We start from the raw sequence: 20,663 nt of genomic DNA, 5'->3' as shown, positions 1-20,663 counted from the left end.
TCAATATTGAACTTTTAAGGTATTTTATGTGTCAAAAAAAAATTTCAGAAAATGTGTCTATTATTTATGTTTTGTATTCATTATCCTAGACAATACAATGAAATATCCAATATGTTTAAGCCTTTCCGTTGATGTTACAATAAACTTAATCCTAAAGTTGGAGTGCCCCCTGTTGAAATATGTACAACAGACTATGGGTTTGTTTATATGCATGTAGTTACCATGGAGGGTCAGCGGATGGCGCTGTATTCATACAGAGGTGTATTGTTTGTCTGCTGTATATGCATGTACTTGTTTGTATATTTCCTGTCTCAACTCTCTGTGTTCTAGAAAAGACTCTTTGAGAAAGGAGGTGAGCTGAGCAGCTCATGTTACTGATATGTTATGTTAAGAAGCTATTACTGAAAGCTGTTGTTATACTGATCCTGGTACTTAGTACTATATAAAGATATACATCTCAAGACTCGTTCTGTCTGAATATAAGGTAACTCCTGAGGTGATTCTTTATCTATGAGACATCCTGCTGCACACCTATGGTATCATCCATCGCAGAATGCCAATAGGTTATGGGCCCAGACTGGAGTCTATACAAGATAAAGTTATCAGGAGTGCATCCTAAGCAGCATCCAGATCACAAGCTGCACTGCAAGTCCCAGCAGGCACAGACAGCAGACCGTGTAACGTACACAAGAAACACCCAGGAGAACCTTGGAGAGAAAACTGTGAGTAAAACAAGTTTAATATCACAAAAGAATAGAGAGATTCATACAAGGAAGGGTTATGGCCAATTACACAGATCTCAGACTAGCTGCTAGCAAGCTTTCTAATGAGAACTATCAGACATGGAAGTTTAAAGTAGAAATGCTATTAACCAGAGATGATTTATGGGAAGTCAAAAGTGCAGACAGACCCGAAGGAGAGGATCAGCAGTGGATTAAGAAGGACAAACAGGCAAGAGCCACCATAAGTTTACTGGTGGAAGATGATCAGCTTATACACATAAGACAAGAGAGTACAGCTAAAGACATGTGGATTGCATTACAGAGGGTGCATGAAGGATCAAGTTTGAACAGCAAACTATTCCTATTAAGAAAACTATACCAAATAAGATTTAACAAAGGCAATACAATGCAAGAACACATCAGTGCAGTACTAGAGATAACCATACAGCTCAGGTCAATGGGAGAAGAAATAAAAAGCAACCACATAGTAGCTATCCTCCTGTGCAGCTTACCAGATACATACAGTGCACTAATAAACGCACTAGAAATGAGACCTGAAGCAGAAATCACACTAGACTTTGTGAAGAACAGGCTTATAGAGGAGTATCAACGCAGAAAGGAGCTTGCAGAGTGCAATACTGAGAGTGACATAGAGAAAGCACTTAAAATGGTGGACACTAAGCCACACACCAGGGAAACAAGAGCATGTTTCAGATGCAAGAAAGTGGGTCACCTGAAAAAAGATTGCACCATATGGAAGACAGAGCAGCACAAACCACCAGAAAGATTACACAAAAAAAGAGCCAAAGCCACACTTACAGATACAGGAGCACACAACTGGAATGGAACATTTAAAGCGACAGTAACCCAATTGTCGGAAAAGTGGTATGTAGACTCAGGAGCGACTAGTCATATGACAAACAAAAAGGACTTCTTTACTGAACTTGATTTGAACCATAAAGAAACAAACAATCTACCTGGCAGATGGAACAAATATCATTGCAGAAGGGAAAGGGAATGGTCAATTCCTATGCTCCAAGAGTAATGGCAGCTATGCAGAGATACCCGTAACAGATGTGCTATATGTTCCCAAGCTTGAAGGAGCACTGCTGTCAGTAAAGAATCTAGTAGAAAAAGGACTTACTGTAAAGTTTCAGAATAATAAGTGTTTTATCCAAAATGGAAGAGAAACGCTAGCTACAGCCAGAATAAGAGAACATTTATACTGTCTGGATATCGCAGAACAGCAGGCAAGCTGAGCGCACAGAAACGCACTGACTGTATTCACAAGTGGCATAGAAGATTAGGACATAGTCACCCAGATTGCATAAAGGAAATGCAGAGGAGAGACCTAGCCAGGGATCTCACAGTGTCAGACTGTTCGGCAATGATGAAATGCCAATGCTGCATAAAAGCAAAAGCAACAAGGATGACAATTCCTAAGAAAAGTGAAAACAGAGCTTCCAGACCACTAGACCTGGAACATAGTGATGTATGTGGACCTATGAAAACGCGAACCGTAGGAGACAAAAGGTATATGCTGACATTCATTGACGACTATTCCAGGTTCACAGTCACTTATCTAATACAAAGTAAAGATGAAGTCTTAGAAAAGCTGCAAAACTATGTGACCATGACCGGAAACAGGTTCAAGAGGAATATGCTAACTCTTCGCAGTGACAATGGAGGCAAGTTCACAGGCCAGAAAATAGAACAGTACTTAAGAGGACTCGGTATTGAGCATCAGAAGACAGTACCATATACACCAGAGCAAAATGGTGTATCTGAGAGGAAAAACAGATCACTAACAGAAATGATAAGGTGCATGCTCATAGATTCAGGACTACCTGACAAATATTGGGGTGAAGCAGCAGCGACAGCCACCTATCTTCAAAATAGACTACTTTCCAAGGCAGTAAGGAAAACACCATACAAGCTGTGGCGTGGTAAGAAACCCAGCTTAAAGCACATTAGAGTTTTTGGATGCAGAGCCTTCGCCTACATTCCCGCTGAAAAACGAAGCAAGTTGCAGAACCGAGCAGTAGAGGGCGTTCTAGTTGGCTACAGTGAACATTCAAAAGGCTACAGAATCTTAAATCCAAAAACTGGAAAAGTAATTTTAAGCAACAGTGTGACATTCATAGAAGAAACACGAAATGATGTCATAATTCCAGTAGACTCTACTGAAGAAGAAAGTACAGAATCCAAAGAAACAGATGAAGTAGAGATCACTCAAGAAGTTGAAGTACAACACAAGACAGATACCAGCGACACTCGGGAGAATATATCCGAGGGGGTGAGACGCTCTTCAAGAGAAAATAAGGGAAAACCACCTGCACGTTTATCTTACAAAGCAAAAGCTATTAACATACAAGAACCTACATCATGGGAAGAAATTGCCAATTTTTCAGAAAGAGAAGCACAGAAATGGTTAAGAGCCGCAAAGGAAGAAATGGAATCAATGGAAGACAACCAGACATGGACATTGACCAGACTACCAGTAGACAAAAAGGCCATAGGATGTAAATGGACTTTTAAGGTCAAGTATGATTCTGAAGGAAAAATAGAAAGATACAAGGCAAGACTGGTCGCTAAAGGATATTCACAGAAATTTGGAGAAGATTATGATGAAACGTTTGCTCCAGTTGTGAAGCACACTACCATTAGAACCTTACTCCTAACAGCAGCCATAAAAGGTATGCAAGTGAAACATTTCGATGTAAAGACGGCTTTCCTACATGGTGAACTAAAGAAAGATATATACATGGAACAACCACCAGGCTTTGTGAATTCTCAAAACCCAGATCATGTATGTAAGCTTAACAAGAGTATATATGGTCTTAAACAAGCAGCAAGAGCATGGAATACAAAGATAAATGGAGTTCTGACAGAGAAGGGATTCGTCAGAAGTAAAGCAGACCCATGTCTCTATACAAAGTTGGCAGAGGAAAGATGGTTCTATGTATTGATCTATGTGGACGATTTGCTAGTTTGTTTCGAACAAGAAGGGGACGAAATTGAATTGCTACAAGAAGTAAACCGTCAGTTTGAAACAAAAGACCTCGGCCACATAACACATTACTTGGGAATGCAAATCTCAAGAGAAGATGATGGAACATTCACACTAAATCAGAAATACAAGTATCAGGAAACCATTGAGGAATTTGGTATACAGGAAGCAAAGACAGCAAGCACTCCTATGGAGACAAGTTATGTAAAGGAACCAAATGAGCAGAGCAACCTGTTACAGGATAACCATCTATACAGAAAGGCCATAGTAAAATTGCTATATATTGCAACCGTCACTAGACCAGATATCTCCACAGCAGTCGGGATTTTAAGCGGAAAAGTTTCTAAACCAACCAAGATGGATTGGAATGCAGTTAAGAGGGTAATTCGTTACTTAAAGGGAACGATTAACAAGAAGCTTAAGCTCTCAGCAAGCACAAGTCACAAGTTAACAGGATATGTTGACGCAGATTGGGCTGGAGACACAAGTGACAGAAAATCCACAAGTGGATATCTATTCTCTATCGGAGAAGGATTAATCAGCTGGACAAGCAAGAAGCAGTCTTCCGTGGCACTATCCTCTACAGAGGCTGAATATATCGCGGCAGCTCACGCCAGTCAAGAAGTGGTATGGTTAATGCAACTACTATCAGACCTAGGGATGCCTCAAGAAGAACCTATCAAGATATATGAGGATAATCAAGGATGCCTTGCATTAGCACAAACAGAAAGAGTGAACCCAAGAACCAAGCACATTGATGTCAAGCATCACTTCCTGAGGGATCTACAGGAACAAGGTCTTATAGAGTTGAACTATTGCCCAACAGAAGATATGACAGCTGATATCCTGACTAAGCCTCTTGTCAGAGAGAGACATTGGAGACTTACGTCAAAGATGGGTCTAACTGAAGAAACCCAGTCTGTTGAGAAGGGGTGTTGAAATATGTACAACAGACTATGGGTTTGTTTATATGCATGTAGTTACCATGGAGGGTCAGGAGATGGCATTGTATTTATACAGAAGTGTATTGTTTGTCTGCTGTATATGCATGTACTTGTTTGTATACTTCCTGTCTCAACTCTCTGTGTTCTAGAAAAGACTCTCTGAGAAAGGAGGTGAGCTGAGCAGCTCATGTTACTGATATGTTATGTTAAGAAGCTATTACTGAAAGCTGTTGTTATACTGATCCTGGTACTTAGTACTATATAAAGAAGATATACATCTCAAGACTCGTTCTGTCTGAATATAAGGTTACTCCTGAGGTGATTCTTTATCTATGAATCCTCCTGCTGCACACCTATGGTATCATCCATCGCAGAATGCCAATACCCCCCACTCCAACTTTAGAATTTTGCTTTTTCTCTGTGTTCATTTAACAACCCCTAATTTGAAACAAAGAATATTAGCGGTAACCTCAGCTTTCAATGGCTCCCAGGTGATTACTAACTTCTTGACATTATATAGCAGGGTGTTAATGATCACAGGTACACTTGCTGTCTACCAAATTACCCCATTCTGGAATAAAACTATTTTGGATTTCCAGGTATATAGTATCTTTGCTGAAGCAATTAGCTCACTTTTCCTTCAGAGAATACATTTTCATAATCACTGTGATTACCAGATAAGTCAGTAATACAATGTTACCAATTAGTGGGAAATTACATTTTAATATATTCAACATTACTTTGATCGTTTAATTCTCCATCTAAATCTTCCGACATTTAAAATCATAATAGATGGGTATATTTGTAAATGACTAAAAGCATACTTAATATAATATTGTTTATATTTCTAGATATAAATAGACAATAAATTATCGAGTCCTTAATATAGAGTGCATCCTTATACAGAAAATAAGGCATTTCAAAAAGCTTTGCTGGAGAGGATGAAATCACATCAAACTGCATAGCAGATGTTCTACTTTCACAAATGCTGCAGCCCATATTGAGGAAGATGACCGCTATGAGCCTGTCTATGGATTCATCTTTAGACAGGACTAACAGATCCCAGAGACACCAGCAGTGATTCTGCCACTTGGCTCGGTGCAGAATGGCCAAATTTCATCCAGTCTGCAGGTCTTATGAGTGGCTAAATTGAACAGTGATCCATTTACCAGGGTTGAGCATGTCATCATAGCACATGGAACAAGCATAAGTACCTTATTTTTAGCAATAATCACATCAAAAACTACTGGATATATAAAATAATAAATGTGATGTTACAATAAATATACCGCTATCATGTTATTCGGATACAAATCTGTATTTATGTATCATTCAGAAACATATGCGGTAAGTCAGAATACCTTCCAACATGACCCATTTCACAAGGTCCTTCTCCCATTTACCCCCTTTCACTTTATTATAGCAGGCACTGATTAATGGTAAAGGTGTTCTTTTACAGTTAATTAATTCAGAAAATGTAACTTTGGAGAGCATTGTTGCCGCTACCACATACCCATTCAGTCTAACAAAGACAGCGCACTAGCACTCAGGGCTCATTAGTTCAAAGTATGTGACTAAAGTTATATCAGCAATAGACGCAAAATAATAATTCTGTAGGCAACAATACTTCTATTGCAGTTATACACTGTATAATAAAGATTAGGTCAAGGCTACCTCTGCAGTGTCATATACAGAATGTAAAACACATTATATTAATATTATTTTACTTACCTCCTCTATGAATTACCAAAGAAGTCTCATTTCCCACAGGACATTCTTTTAGTAACTCCACTACTTCTAAATGGTTCAAGCTTTGTACATTCTGCTGGTTGATCTCGACTATAAGGTCCCCTTCGAATAAACCAGGGCATCCCTGAACGTCTAGAATTTGCTTCACTCTCTGTCCTGTTGGACTGTCTGCTATTGTGAAGCCAAAGCCCTGTGCCCCTTTCACAATGGTTAAGGTCATGAGTTCTGCTTGGGTGGCTCCAGAAGAAGCCATTGATACATTATCATCATGTGCAGGTGGAGGTGGTGGAAATGTATTTTCAAGCTGACTATCTGCTGGGATGGAGTGCAAAGAAGGCAATGGTCGTTCTGCTACATCTGGTACAGATTGAGACGTCCTAGAAATGTAGTCCAAATAGGTTTCATAGTTATTTCTTCCATTTACCACCACGGGAGGCCTTTCTATTACTGCCAAAGGAGAAACCAAGCTGCTTGCAGGATCTTCAGGATCATAGGGCAAGGGGTATCCTCGACATAGCACCAAGTTGACACTTTGACCAATAGGAACTGACTGGAAGAGTTTGACCACATCTGCATGTGTGTGCCCAAGGACACATACTTCATTAATATAGACAATGACATCACCTACACAGAGAAGAAAATATAGACAAAATGAGATAACTTAGATTACCATTAGCACACAGGAATTGTATTTCATATAGCAAAAGACAAAATTGTTGTCTATGCTCTCAGTAGGTAACAGAGAAAAATTAAGGTAATGCAAAACAAGATAAGAAAAGAAAAATGTTGACAGACATTTAGAAATAACTTTAAAAGAGAGATCAACCATTATCATTTCAAGAACAGATAAGTTACATTTTGCTCAGTAATCCATTCTCTGATCATGTGATGCTAGTTCTGCCTGATAAAGTATGCAACTTTCTTTAATGAGAGGAAATTAGTGAGTGTTAAAATACGTCTATTAGTTGAAAGGTAGTGAAACATTATAGCCTTATAGTATCATCATCATCTATTTATTTAGTATGGCAGAAAGATCGTATATTAAGTATTTATTGCATAATATCTAACAGCAACTGCTTTTCTCTTTATATATATTCAATTTACTAAGATAAAATACCATATATCTTTGTGACTCTTAGAAGTTGATGATTCTAAATATAAAAAAGGAAGATCTTACCAATATCTGTTAGTTTGATGGATTTCCATGCCCTTGGACTCCATTCCTCTACCCTGTGGACCACTTGATGAAAGTGGTCCTACAACAAACATGACCTTATCCATGAACTAGGCTACAACCTTCCTATCTGTTGGGTCTCCCTCACATTATGTCACACGAAAGTCCCAAAATGTTTACTATTAGAACTGAGACAGTCTAATGTTGTCTTTGTGAAGACACTGTACAATGATGCAGCAGGGGGTTGCGGTGCGAAAAATCACTATTGCTATCTAGGGAGAAGATCAGACTCTTTTTGATGTAGGTCCTAATTTGTCTGGGGACCCCACAGTGCAAAGGAAGAGGAACAGGGATTGGTACATTCCTTTTTAAAATATGTTATAAAAAGTATAAGTCACTTGTTTTATAAGCCAGATATTATATAAAGTGTTTGGGAAACGTTTTTGCCATAGAAGAAAATCTCTCTTCCAATATTGTCATTTTATCCAACACAAACCATAGGATGCAATGACAACTTGAATGGTCAGAGATTTTTGGATGTACATTTTTATTAATTTTAAAAACCTAAAAGCAGATGGAGTTCAATTTGACACCATATTGTACTCAGTCTATACCTTAAATTTTCACCTTCAACTGCCTGCACAAGACGATCTAGTAGTATGCAAAAAAACCACCCATTTACACACAGCAACACGGTAGTCCAGCTGCTACCGCAGATGGAAGAAGAAGAAGAAAGTGAGGAGTTTTAAAAATATTATGCTGAAGGGACTTTAAAGCTGGTAAACACAAATTATTATTGCATAGCAATCAAGGTAAGACATTAACTCACTGTACAACACTGACAGTAATTATTTCTTACTGGAAACTGCATAAATAGAACTGTCAAAGGATTAATCTATTCTATCTGCAAATGTGATCATATTCCTTACAGTCCTTATTACCCAACATTAGAAAAAAATACAATTTCCAGGTGACTGCGGAGATTTTAATTACATAGTAGAAGATTTTACTGCAACACTCAACAGACACAATAAAACATAACATTTTAAATATCTATCTTTTCAATTTAGATCATATACAGAAACTACAAGGGATGTTGTATGGTGTTGGTCAATATAAATTAAAAAGGGCAATATCAAAAATAAACATTTAAGAAGCAGAGCTATCCTTGTAAAATACAAACAGTGGGCAATAATACATCTATCTGTATACAAATCAATAAGTGACAAGCTCTGTGTGTAAAGCCAAAATCAGACCTAGCCTACCTTAAATCTTTTATCAATGTATCAGTTATGCTTCCTATAACTAGAGATATATGAATCTCCCCAATGTGCCCAAATTCAAACTCAGATCACAGTGAAATTTACAGTTTTCACCCCTCTCACTACCTGTCAGGGATTCTACAATCTCTGTGAGAAAAGCAGGTAGCAGAACACATTGTTAAGGCTAAGGTGGGTGCTTATAGGTGCCCCCAGGGAGAAAGATGTGTCCCCTGGGAATTTTGACATAACATGTAATATATCTATAAGGACAGACACTGCCGATGTGACCAAACCACCTGTCAATTAAGAAAAGTCAGAAGAATTTATCAAATATGTGCCTGGTGCTGTGACAGATGAAACTACGGCTTTTACACAGTGCTGGAAAAGAATATAAAATGTGCTATAAATGTATGGTTGGTGCTTGTAAAAGTACGAATGCAAATTCTACGCAAACATTAAGCAACATCGGGAGCTAGTACCAAACTTGAGATGATTGGAGGGCGACTAGCCACTTATACCTCTTCAGTAGCCTGGCCACACCCTCCCCAGCAGTGCCATGAAGGTGGCAGTGCACCTGATTTTACACCATTTTCTTCTACCATTAAAAGTTTCCTGTGGATATCCATGTGGGTTATTGAGAGTTATTATTTAGGGTGGTTTTGTATTTATATTAGGATGAATTATTTTCTGTCATTTTAGGAAGTTAGTAATTTACCAGCAACATTTTGGTAGTTTTTACTCCTAGACCCTGGTGCGGGTTGTTTCTGGTGAGCAATATCGGCTTTCTAGATTTGACAGCTTGACTAACTTTTGAGGAAGAAAGTTTCATAGTAGTGTGACCTCCACGTAAGTCAGGAAGAGTGTGGAGACATCTGCACAACTCTTGTAAGTGATGACGAACCAACTTATATCATGTTTCAAGCTTTATATGTGCTGTATATGGAATATAAGGATGGTGGCTGCAGATTTGGTCCGGCACAAGACAGCCCTGGCAGTTGGGGTGTTCTGACTGATTTAGTGGAAGAACCCCTCTATTCTGCCATTTCCACGGACACAGCATCGCTGGATGTTAGGGATAGCTCCCAGGTATAGCTTGGTTCACACCTATTCAATCTTTCCTCAGATGCAATTTCTGTAACAACTTCATCAACGACAAAGTCCTGATGAGCATTCTGAATCATGCATGTACACAATTTATTGTCAGATCTGTGATCTTCATCTCTCATATTCTGAAAAGATTGTGACTCCGTACACAGTCTACAGAAATCTGTCTACGCTGCTGCAATATGTTGGTGGATGTGTTGGACAGACTGTCGCCAGGGCATACACACTTCCACATTTGCCCCCAACATCGTTCCATCATTGATTGTGATTATGATTTCAATTAATTACTGATTGTGAGTGTGATTTAAGAAGTGTAGAAAACCAAATCAACCAAGGCAATGTGTTTTGGGAAGATAAAACATGATTGTGGGAGTGTACATACTCTTAGCAATATCTGACTAAACGGTTGTGAATTGTGTGATCTGCACGATAATTGCATAGATGTGTATCCTGCTTAAAGAGAGATGCCTCTGTATTGGTCACTGAAGACACTTTACCTCCTTTCCAGATTTACCAAGTGCTGTATTGTCCCAGTGAACACAGATTTTTCTATTGCAATGCCTGCAACATTTGCTTCATTTGTGGGTGGCCCAGAGTCCTTCATACAGTTGTTTCTGGCATGGTAGTATTTCACACTGCTAAGAGGAGCCTTTGAGTACTCTATGATGGTTACTTGCAATCTATGTAGCACCTTTGTTTAGAGGGACCTGGACATGTGTGCAAACTTGCCATGAGAAGTTCCTGCCTGCAGTAGGATGTCTACTGTCCCACCTGACAGTGGTACAAGCAGTAGTGGAGATCCTAGCAAATGTCATTAAGCACAAGAAAAGCACTCGATCTCCATCAGCCCTGGATTGGTGCACAATTCCAGTCCTTGTTAGGAAGGGCAATGACAAGGAATGCTCCCTAAAAGTGCATACTTTATTCCCTTCCATCTCATTGCAAAAATCTTACTCCACAAAATAAAATCTTGTTTACGCACTGTTCAACACCACATGGTGTACTGGTGTGCCTCTTCCATACTTCACTCTGCCCAACTCCTTCTCGCAAACCTATTCACTCTGATTTTAGAAAACTAGATGTATTTGCACACATCATGGTGGGAAATAGCCATTCATAAATTACCTCAAATGTATTATGGTATTGAGAGTGTAAAAAGTATAAGAAAAACGAAGAAGTTAAATCAGGCAGACAATGCTGCAGTATGGTTTACACAACTATAAACTACCACTGCCTCTGTCATACATGTGCGTAGCTTACAGTATGCTTTACTTTCAGGGAAATCAGCTTGACAGTTCCTGGGCAGGCAGCAGATATTGTAAAACTGTAGAACTAGAAGTCAATATGTGATACCATTTATTACTTACTAATGTACAAATATATGCATTTGTGGAGGCATTTTAAAACAGTGCATTGTTTCAACTCCATATTAAAGAGACTAGGAGCAACAAAGAAAACAGGTCACAGAAATAGCATAAAAGGTAACATATATTTTATACAAGTAGGTTTTCAAATGCTTTACCCTTCTATACCCTACTACACTAAAACAAAGAAAATGTTAGTTTACAATTGTGTCGTATAATCAACCAATATGATTAACATGTCATTACATAACCAAAAGCTTATAGTTGTGAAAGAGTTAAATATTTATCTGTAGAAACAAATTATAATCCTTCACCTACAGTTACCGCTTGAGCCACGGAGTTAAAAATGCACATATCTCATATTGGTAAAGCACTGCTAATTGAGCACAATGCAGTGCACACATTTCCACATCAATGAGCACGCTTGTTATCTCAATATGTTCTCACATTGTCAATGTCAAATAAAACCCAGAGAAGAAATTGTCATTACCAGGATCATTCCAGTTATTAATCAACCCAAATAATTCCCTTAATCAAAGTATTAAACACATCTCATACCTCAATAGCCCTAAAGAACCTTCACAAAATAAAAAGGAGAAGAGAAAGACTAATTTCAATATTTCTGCATACACACCCTGAGTGACATGTATTGCATGATATAAAGGAATTGCTGTACAGCAGAATTTCTTACAGTTTAGTGTCCAGAGCCGGAGTCCACTTGTCAAGGCCCCATCTCAGAAAGCCAGAAGTCTGCATTTTATATGCACCAACACGTCGTCAAAGCAACTACAGTCTGATGAGGTAATGCAGCTAACTGTGATTAGTGGCAATGCGAACAGATAGTAGCTTAATGCTTTTAAATAGATTCCACAGCTTCCAATACTGACGGAGCTCATTAAGGTTTTCCTATAGCAACATCATGGAAATGATATGACATTTACCGTGTAAAACCAATTGTCGTTTTTCAAGGTCATAATTTTGAAAATGTTCGTGTAAAAATTATTCTTACATAGAAATTATCTTTGAATACAAAACATCCCTTAAAAATGTTTTTTTTTAAAAGCAGCTTTTGCTACAATTAGGTTTAGATCACGCTGTACTTCGATCTGCAGTGTTATATCTATTATTTGGGTGTGTGTTAAATCCTGAAATGGCCAAAATATGCTCTGGGTATATGTACATTAAGGTGATAAAACAATAAGGATAGCAGGGACAGTATAAAATGAAGCAAACGGATCACTCTTCTGCAACTTCTCCCAGTAAACGGTTCCACTATCAGTGTGAGCCCCTATATGGTCAGTAATCTTGTGAAATTATTCTTCTGTGACCACTAAGGAGTCTGCTTACTGGTCTCCACTGTTACTCTACTGTCTAGTATTTACTGTTCTTCCTGGACACTACTGTGAGAATATTTCATACCTTATTTAATGGTTGTCACAGAAAGTTCTTAAAGATCAGTAAGCACCACAATCCCCAAAATAATTCAGAATCACCGCTCTAGATGTAGGCCTATATGGCCTAGGCTATTACCTTCCAACCATGCATCCAGTCTCAGAGCTACACTTCCAGACATCACAAAATCTGATGTCTGATTATAAGAGGACATAGAGAAATCCAACATTACACATGCATTCAATGTTGAGAATATATGTTCACCGGCCAACTCATTTTCCTGGTATGCTTTACATGTGCATGTGAGAGAATACAGTCATGGCCAAAAGTTTTGAGAATGACACAAGTATTGGTTTTCACAAAGTTTTCTGTTTCAGTGTTTTTAGACCTTTTTGCCAGATGTTTCTATGGTATAATGAAGTAAAATTACAAGCATTTCATAAGTGTCAAAGGCTTTTATTGACAATTATATTAAGTTTATGCAGTGCCGGATTAACCCGAGGTCTAACTGGGCTATAGCCCAGGGGCCTCGGGCATCCAGGGGGCCCTTCAAAGTCCTCAGCAGCATTATTGATCGGTCCGGGGGCAGAGGCGCCCCCAGCCCGATCAATGCTGCTGAGCACTGTCACTGTAGTCCTCCGTCCCCGGCGCTCAGTAATCTGCTTACTGAGGAGATCTCGTGAGTGAACTCTCGCGAGATCTCCTCAGTAAGGAGCTTACAGCGCGCCGGGGACGGACGACTACAGTGACAGGTAAGCACTTGGGGGGGGGCCCTCACGGGGTATGGGGGGGCGGCGGGTGGCTCACATTGGGGGCCTCACGGGGGAATGGAGGCGCCCTTAGCCCAGGGGCCTCCATTCCCTTAGTCCGGCCCTGAGTTTATGCAACAAGTCAATATTTGCAGTGTTGACCCTTCTTTTTGAAGACCTCTACAATTTTCCCTGGCATGCTGTCAATCAACTTCTGGGCCACATACTGACTGATGGCCACCCATTCTTGCCTAATCAATGCTTGGAGTTTGTCAGAATTTTCGGGTTTTGGTTTGTCCACCCGCCTCTTGTGGATTGACCACAAGTTCTCATTGGGATTAAGGTATGGGGAATTTCCTGGCCATGGACCCAAAATTTTGATGTTTTGATCCCCAAGCCACTTAGTTATCATTTTTGCCTTATGGCAAGGTGCTCCATCATGCTGGAAAAGGCATTGCTAATCATCAGACTGTTCTTGAATGGTTGGGAAAAGTTGCTCTTGGAGGACGTTTTGGTACCATTCTTTATTTATTGTGAATGAGCCCACTCCCTTGGCTGAGAAGCAACCCCACAAATGAATGGTCTCAGGATGCTTTACTGTTAGCAGGACACAGGACTGATGGTAGCGCTCACCTTTCCTTCTCCAGACAAGCATTTTTCCAGATGCCCCAAACAATCTGAAAGGGGATTATTCAGAGAAAATTACTTTACCCCAGTCCTCAGCAGTCCAATCCCTTTACCATTTGCAGAATATCAGTCTGTCACTAATGTTTTTCCTGGAGAGAAGTGGCTTCTTTGCTGGCCATCTTGACACTAAGCCATGCTACAAAAGTCTTCGCTTCACTGTGTGCAGATGCACTCACAACTGCCTGCTGCCATTACTGAGCAAGCTCTGCACTGGAGTTGCACTGATCCCACAGCTGAACCAACTTTAGGAGATGGTCCTAGCGCTTGCTGGATGTTCTTGGGTGTCCTGAAATCTTCACAACTATTGAATCTCTCTCCTTGAAGGTCTTGATGATCTGATAAATGGTTGATTTAGGTGCAATCTTACGAACAGCAATATCCTTGCCTAAAGCCCTTTTTGTGCAAAGCAATGATGACTGCACGTGTTTCCTTGCAGATAACTATGGGTAACATAGGAAGAACAATGATTTCAAGCACCACCCGCCTTTTAAAGCTTCCAGTTTGTTATTCTAACTGAATCAGCATGACAGAGTCATCTCCAGCCTTGTCCTCTTCAACGCTCTCACCTGTGTTAACGAGAGAAATCGCTGACCTGATGTCAGCTGGTCCTTTTGTGGCAGGGCTGAAATGCAGTGGAAATGTTGCTTTTGGTATAAAGTTCATTGTCATGGCAAAGATGGACTTTGAAATTAATTGCTATTCATCTGATCACTCTTCATGACATTCTGGAGTATATGCAAATTGCCATCATAAAAACTGTGTCATTCTCAAAACCTTTGGCCATGACTGTATACCAGACAGCTTAAACTATAAATGCCAAGAAATCTTCTCACCAAGTCTGTAAAAGGCAGAGTGTGTACATTATATATATTCACTAATACACATGCAAAACATCTTAATAAGCCTGTAAAATTTATTTTGTGGGTTTTTTGTCCACATTATGGAAAAGAAACCAAAATAACAGAGACATAACTTCTACTTCATCTCTAATGAAATAATATCATGTCTGGCAGCAATCCAGCTGAAAATTTCCCAAGTATAAATGAAGACAGAACTGGAACAATGTTTCTCCCCATGGCTCCTACTTTCCAATGTGCCAGTACTTGGTTTACCAGCATGTGTTATTGGAAGGCAGAGGAAGATAACTTGCATTTCACTATGTGCTCATCTTTTTACTAGTTATACAAAGGAAATTGACAGCTGCCAAGGTCTGAGAAAATGGCTGTGTAAACCTTACAAGTTACTGATGGCTATATGGAATGCACTGTGATATTATCCCTGTGTGTTTTTTACCTACAAGACTAAAAAAATATACCATAGTGTGAAATATACGGTTCATACCGCAATTATATTATCACCAACAATATTTATAGGGTGCCACAGATTCAGTAGTGCTGGACATCGTATTACAGATCTGTCATACACAAATACAGTAAGCATATCAGATACGTGGGTACAATTAAGCATAAAAATAAATAAACAGATGTAATTACATATAAAATAGTAACGTGAGGTAGAAATACAAGAATGAGTTGTGCACAAACCATTATGGGTAGCACAAATTCAGATGCAAATACATTTTCAATAAACTCCATTCCCCAAACTAATAAAACCACAGCATACTCAGAAACCTCTGAAAAGCTGGCAGCACTTACATAAATTCCACATATCGAAAGTGCTGGTTTTCTTATGTCACAAACCAACTCATACTGACAGCATAGAAAGAAGGACTGATGGGATGAATGAACAACAGGCGTTTAGCTCAGTCAAACATCTAATAAAAAGCTACAATAGTATGGTTGTATGAAAAAGAAACCAGACCTACATATTCAGCATTATGAATGCAATCAAAGTAATTCTCTCCCTAGATAAACTAGCCAAGATATCTGAACTTTTATACAGCTTGGAAGCATACAGTGAGTAATGCTAAGGTTAATTTACAAACTGTAAGAAGTGCAGACTACCACCACTGCTTCTTCATGTGCCTACTGTTCTGCCTAGTGCATTTCAAACTACATATTCACTTCATGGTCCTTGGAAATGTCTCTGGTAAATCTGTCATACACCTGAAAATGGGCATGGTGGAAAAATCGAAATGTCATTTCAAAGTCCAACTACTTACACTTTAGGATCATCCCATTTATTCATTTGAAGTTTTTCTTCTGAAGTACTACTAGGCTCAGCATCACTTATGCCTTGAATAAGAGAGTGAAGTTTATTTCAGGACTGTCATTATTACATGTGTCCCTTCTGTGTATTTGAAGAATTCTATCAAGTAGCTTCATGTGTATCTAGAAATGTGCTTTTTCACAGAAGGGCAACTGAAAAGTGCAAAATGTGTCCCATTAACAGGATTGTACAAAATCTGATTTCTAGCTACCCAGATGTGTAGGACAACTAATAAAAAAGGCTGTGTGTGTGGAGGGCTTACCTGTCCGGGGCCGTCGTCGTCCCTCGGGCGGTGGCGGTGCCCTCGGTTCGGCCGGGATGGTAAGCCAATTAGGGCTCACCTCCCGGCCATTTGAAATTACAGGGCGGCGGCGGGTCAATTCGGACCCGCCACGTCATCGGGTAGCGTTGCGTCGACGCTACGTGATGACGTCAGCGTGCCGCCGACAATTTAAGCCGGCGCGCGCGCCGCCATCTTCGGTCCGACGGCGGAGAGTGAAGAGAGAGGACGTGTCTCGGAGAGCTGCGGGATCAAGCACAGAACAAACGAAGAAAGTGGAGAACAGCAGTGACGGCAGAGAGCCCTTGTCAGGGCTAAGAGTGCCTCTGCTGCCTGAAGACCGGCGTGATCAAGAACAGAAGCCGGCGGCAGAGCGTGGAGGCAGCGGCAGAGGGGGAAGGAGTCCAGGAGAAGTTCCCCGAAGTCCACGGAAGCAGGTAAGGCCCTTGTTGGGCACCACCCCTCCTGGGCCCACGCCCGCAGCACACCCTGTAAAGTCGGGCATTAGGCCCGTGGCCACGGTCGGGCACAAGGCCTGTGGGCATCAATTAGGGGCACAAGGCCCAGGGAACCGGGCAATATGCCCTTAACAGTTCGGTAGTGGGCCAGTAGGCCATAAAGTGTTTGTAAGGGCACAAGGCCCTTAGTTAGATAAGTAGGGGCTATGAGCCCAAAGTGTATAAGGGCAAAAGGCCCTTATAGTCAGTTAGAGGCCATAGTGAGCAAGGTCACAAGGCCTAGGTAGGCAGGGGCTAGTGTTCCCTGGGAGAACAGGGCACAAGGCCCTAATTAGAGGCATAAGGCCTTGGTGTATCAGAGGCGTGAGAGCCCTGTGAGTGTAGGTCACGGTCCTGTGTGAGGTGAGTACACTAAAGTTAGGAGGTACAGTAGAGCAGAGGCTCCTGTTGGTGTTGTAGCAACTGGCTCGTTGGCTAGCAGCTGTGTACTCTGGTCTAGTAGCTTGCCATATACTGTATATTGTTTTATTCCGTCTGTGCGGCGAATATTGCGTGTATATTGTATTTTTGGTGTGCTACCCTTTTGTTCCAGGTGCAAGACGTCAGGCCCCCATTAAAGGTAGGCTCTTGTTTCCTGTGTTGTCCGGTACTAACCTGCACTGTGGGGATAAGTGTAGTTACCAGCTTGTAGACATAGCTAGGGGAGAGCACACGTAGTCTTCCCGTCCCTTAGGTCCCTGGGGTCACACTGGTTTTCAGAGGGGGTGACTGAGTGAGTCAGTGGCAGTGCAGCACAGCTTGATTCAGTTCCAGGGGCGGCCCGTGGTTCTGCTCGAGGGTCCCAAGTCCGTGCAGGTTCTCTGGCGGTTCCAGGTGGACGGACACGTGTTCGATATCCAGGTGAAGGCAGTCAGGCGGTTCAGTTTCGATCGGCTGTTCTGTGCAGCAGTTGACTCCCGGGTTAGTGTGCTGTTCCAGTGAGCCTCAGTCGGGCCTGGTGCAGCCGGTCCTTAGGGTCCGTGGGTGACCCCATAGTAAAGAGACAGTCTCCTTGGTACGACCTGGGTGAGGGGGTTAGGAACCGCCCTCCGGATTAGTCCGTGAACACCGGCTGGTGTTCCCCGTAGTGGTTAGTGAGTAGTTAGTGCACCAAACCTAGTTAGTGTTTTAGTTGTTTAACCTAGTTGCGTTGCTGACCATTAGAGCATTGTTAGGGTCGGGTCGCTGTTGTAGTAAGCTTATGTTGTGGGTGCACACCTTAGTCTCACTGATAGCGTAGAGGGAGGCTGTGTGTTCCTTGTCATCCGCAGGTGTCGGGAGGTGCAGAAGAGCAGGACCGGAATCGGGAGTGTCCCCGTGAGTATCACGCCCGATTCCCCCTTTCGGTTTGGCCCTCACCGGGAGGTGTGCGAGGCACTTGAGGCGGGACTGTTCCTGGTCTCAAGTGCTTGTAGTCCCCCGCGCCTTGGCAAGAGCAAAGTGAGGAGGTGGCAAGTGAGCTTTGACTGAGAGTGTTTTTGTTCATTGCCGTGTTCTCAGACAGCCCTTTCCTGATAGGCCCGGGTGAACTCTCTGTTTCTCTTCCTAGGGCGATACCAGCGAGCGTACGGAGAGCTTCCCGATACGGGACAGAGGTAGGGTCCAGTCATCCACGCGAATCGTGGTAAGTTCCTAGGTATCAGGAGTTAGTCGTCCTGTGAGGCACATCTCCTCGCGGGTCCTTACATGTGCACTCTCCATGCCTTTATCTTATTGAAATAATCTTTTCCCACATAAATTACATAATCTCGTTTTTCCATGTTGGTAGAAATGTAGGTAAATGCACTTAACCAATATTCAGCGACAAATGCTCTGATCAACTCAACTGTTCTCACTGGACTTGCAAATCCATTTTTTAGGTGTTATTTACATTTTGACCTTGCGCTAGCACAAGAGGGTTTACAAAATATCTACTAATGTGTAATCACTTATTTTTTCATATCATTTGCACACTCTTATCCTTAAGGTCTGTTGTGCTGGATAGACAATACAGAAATGTTTTCCTGAAGTTCTTTAACAACTTTACCAACGAAAAAGATAAAAATAAAAAAATCCCGATCAGCATGCCGATTCATGTGTACACACTATACATGTTTTATACAATTTATCCTCAGATCTGTGCTCCTCATCTGTCATAACCATTGCTGAAAAAATTGCGACTCTACACACTCCATAGAGATATATGGTCATTGCTGGTCATGAGTGCATACACACTGCAGAATTGGAATGACATCGTTCCATGGTTGAACAACATTTTTAGTCTAGTTTAAAAATCAAATGAAATGATACATTGTACTTCAGAACGACAATCGTTCATTGTTAGAGCGTACACACAGTAATGCGATATTCATTTGATTGACCCGATAATCGGCTGAAAACAGTGTAGTGTGTACTCAGCCTTAAGGTTTAGGTAATAAGGTAGTTTATACTTAAAGTTTAGGTAATGTCAATGAGCTATCCAAACAGAATTTAGAGAGACCTTACTTAAATGTAGTCATAGCCAAATAAAACAAAGGTATTTTATTGGGGGCATGAAAGTATCATGAGGGTTATCCTACAAATATGTTAGGCAATGTTGTCTTATATAGGTTACTTGATTCAATTATCCAAGAAGTATCCAAATATATTCTAGGAGTCATACCTTTATTGGCTAACCAAAAAAAATAATTATATTTGCTAGCTTTCAGAGCACAGAGGTCCCTTCATCAGACAAGTGTACAAATGAATGACTGAGAAAAAGGCACAACATTTAAGAGCTGTTACATCAAGAAATTTATATGGGGGGGGGGGGGTGCATCATTAAGATAAGCTAAAGTAATAAAAAGGCTAAAACTGAAATCATTGTCTTTCCTCCCACCAGGCTCCCCTTCCACCATTACCTCTCTATCGCTGTCAACAACACCTCCATCTCCTCTGTCACCCAACTTCGCTGCCTGGGCGTTACCTTCGACTCCTCTCTCTCCTTTACCCCCCACATTCAATCCCTTGCCCAAGCCTGTCGCTTTCAACTTCGTAACATTGCCCGCATCCGGCCTTTCCTCTCTCAGGATGCCACCAAAACTATCATCCACGCTCTCATTATCTCACGCCTCGACTACTGCAACCTCCTCCTCACTGGCCTCCCTCTCTCCCATCTCGCCCCCCTCCGCTCTATTCTGAATTCGGCTGCCAGACTCATCTTCCTCTCTCGCCGCTCCTCCTCCGCTTCCCCTCTCTGCCTTGCCCTACACTGGCTCCCCATCCCCTACAGAATCATCTTCAAACTCCTGACCACCACATATAAGGCACTCTCCCAGTCTTCTGCCCCCTACATCTCCAACCTCCTCTCCATTCACACTCCTGCCCGCTCCCTGCGCTCGGCCAATGACCATCGCCTCTCCTCCTCTCTGATTACCTCTTCCCACTCCAGAATTCAAGACTTCTTCCGGGCAACCCCCCTTCAATGGAATGACCTCCCTCGCTCCGTCCGTCTCTCCCCCACTCTAAGCTCCTTCAAACGGGCACTAAAAACCCACCTGTTCCTCAAAGCCTACCATCCTTCCACCTAACCCGCTCTCCCC

At 41.3% G+C, this 20,663-nt stretch overlaps 1 protein-coding gene across 9 annotated transcripts in view; it reads right to left on the bottom strand.

Annotated features, from left to right (window-relative positions):
* The window catches only part of MAGI2 (membrane associated guanylate kinase, WW and PDZ domain containing 2), a 768,432-nt gene that overhangs the window by 110,748 nt on the left and 637,021 nt on the right, over nt 1–20,663 (bottom strand). For all 9 annotated transcript variants that reach the window (XM_075208713.1, XM_075208714.1, XM_075208715.1 and 6 more), the window contains one exon: nt 6,408–7,049. In XM_075208713.1, the coding sequence (XP_075064814.1) occupies nt 6,408–7,049 (642 nt within the window). The remainder of the gene's footprint in view (nt 1–6,407; nt 7,050–20,663) is intronic.

This window comes from Mixophyes fleayi, chromosome 4, assembly GCF_038048845.1.
Source record: "Mixophyes fleayi isolate aMixFle1 chromosome 4, aMixFle1.hap1, whole genome shotgun sequence".
Lineage (NCBI taxonomy): Eukaryota > Metazoa > Chordata > Amphibia > Anura > Limnodynastidae > Mixophyes > Mixophyes fleayi.
Note: the sequence above shows the minus strand (reverse complement) of the source record. Positions and strands in the feature narration are given on the sequence as shown.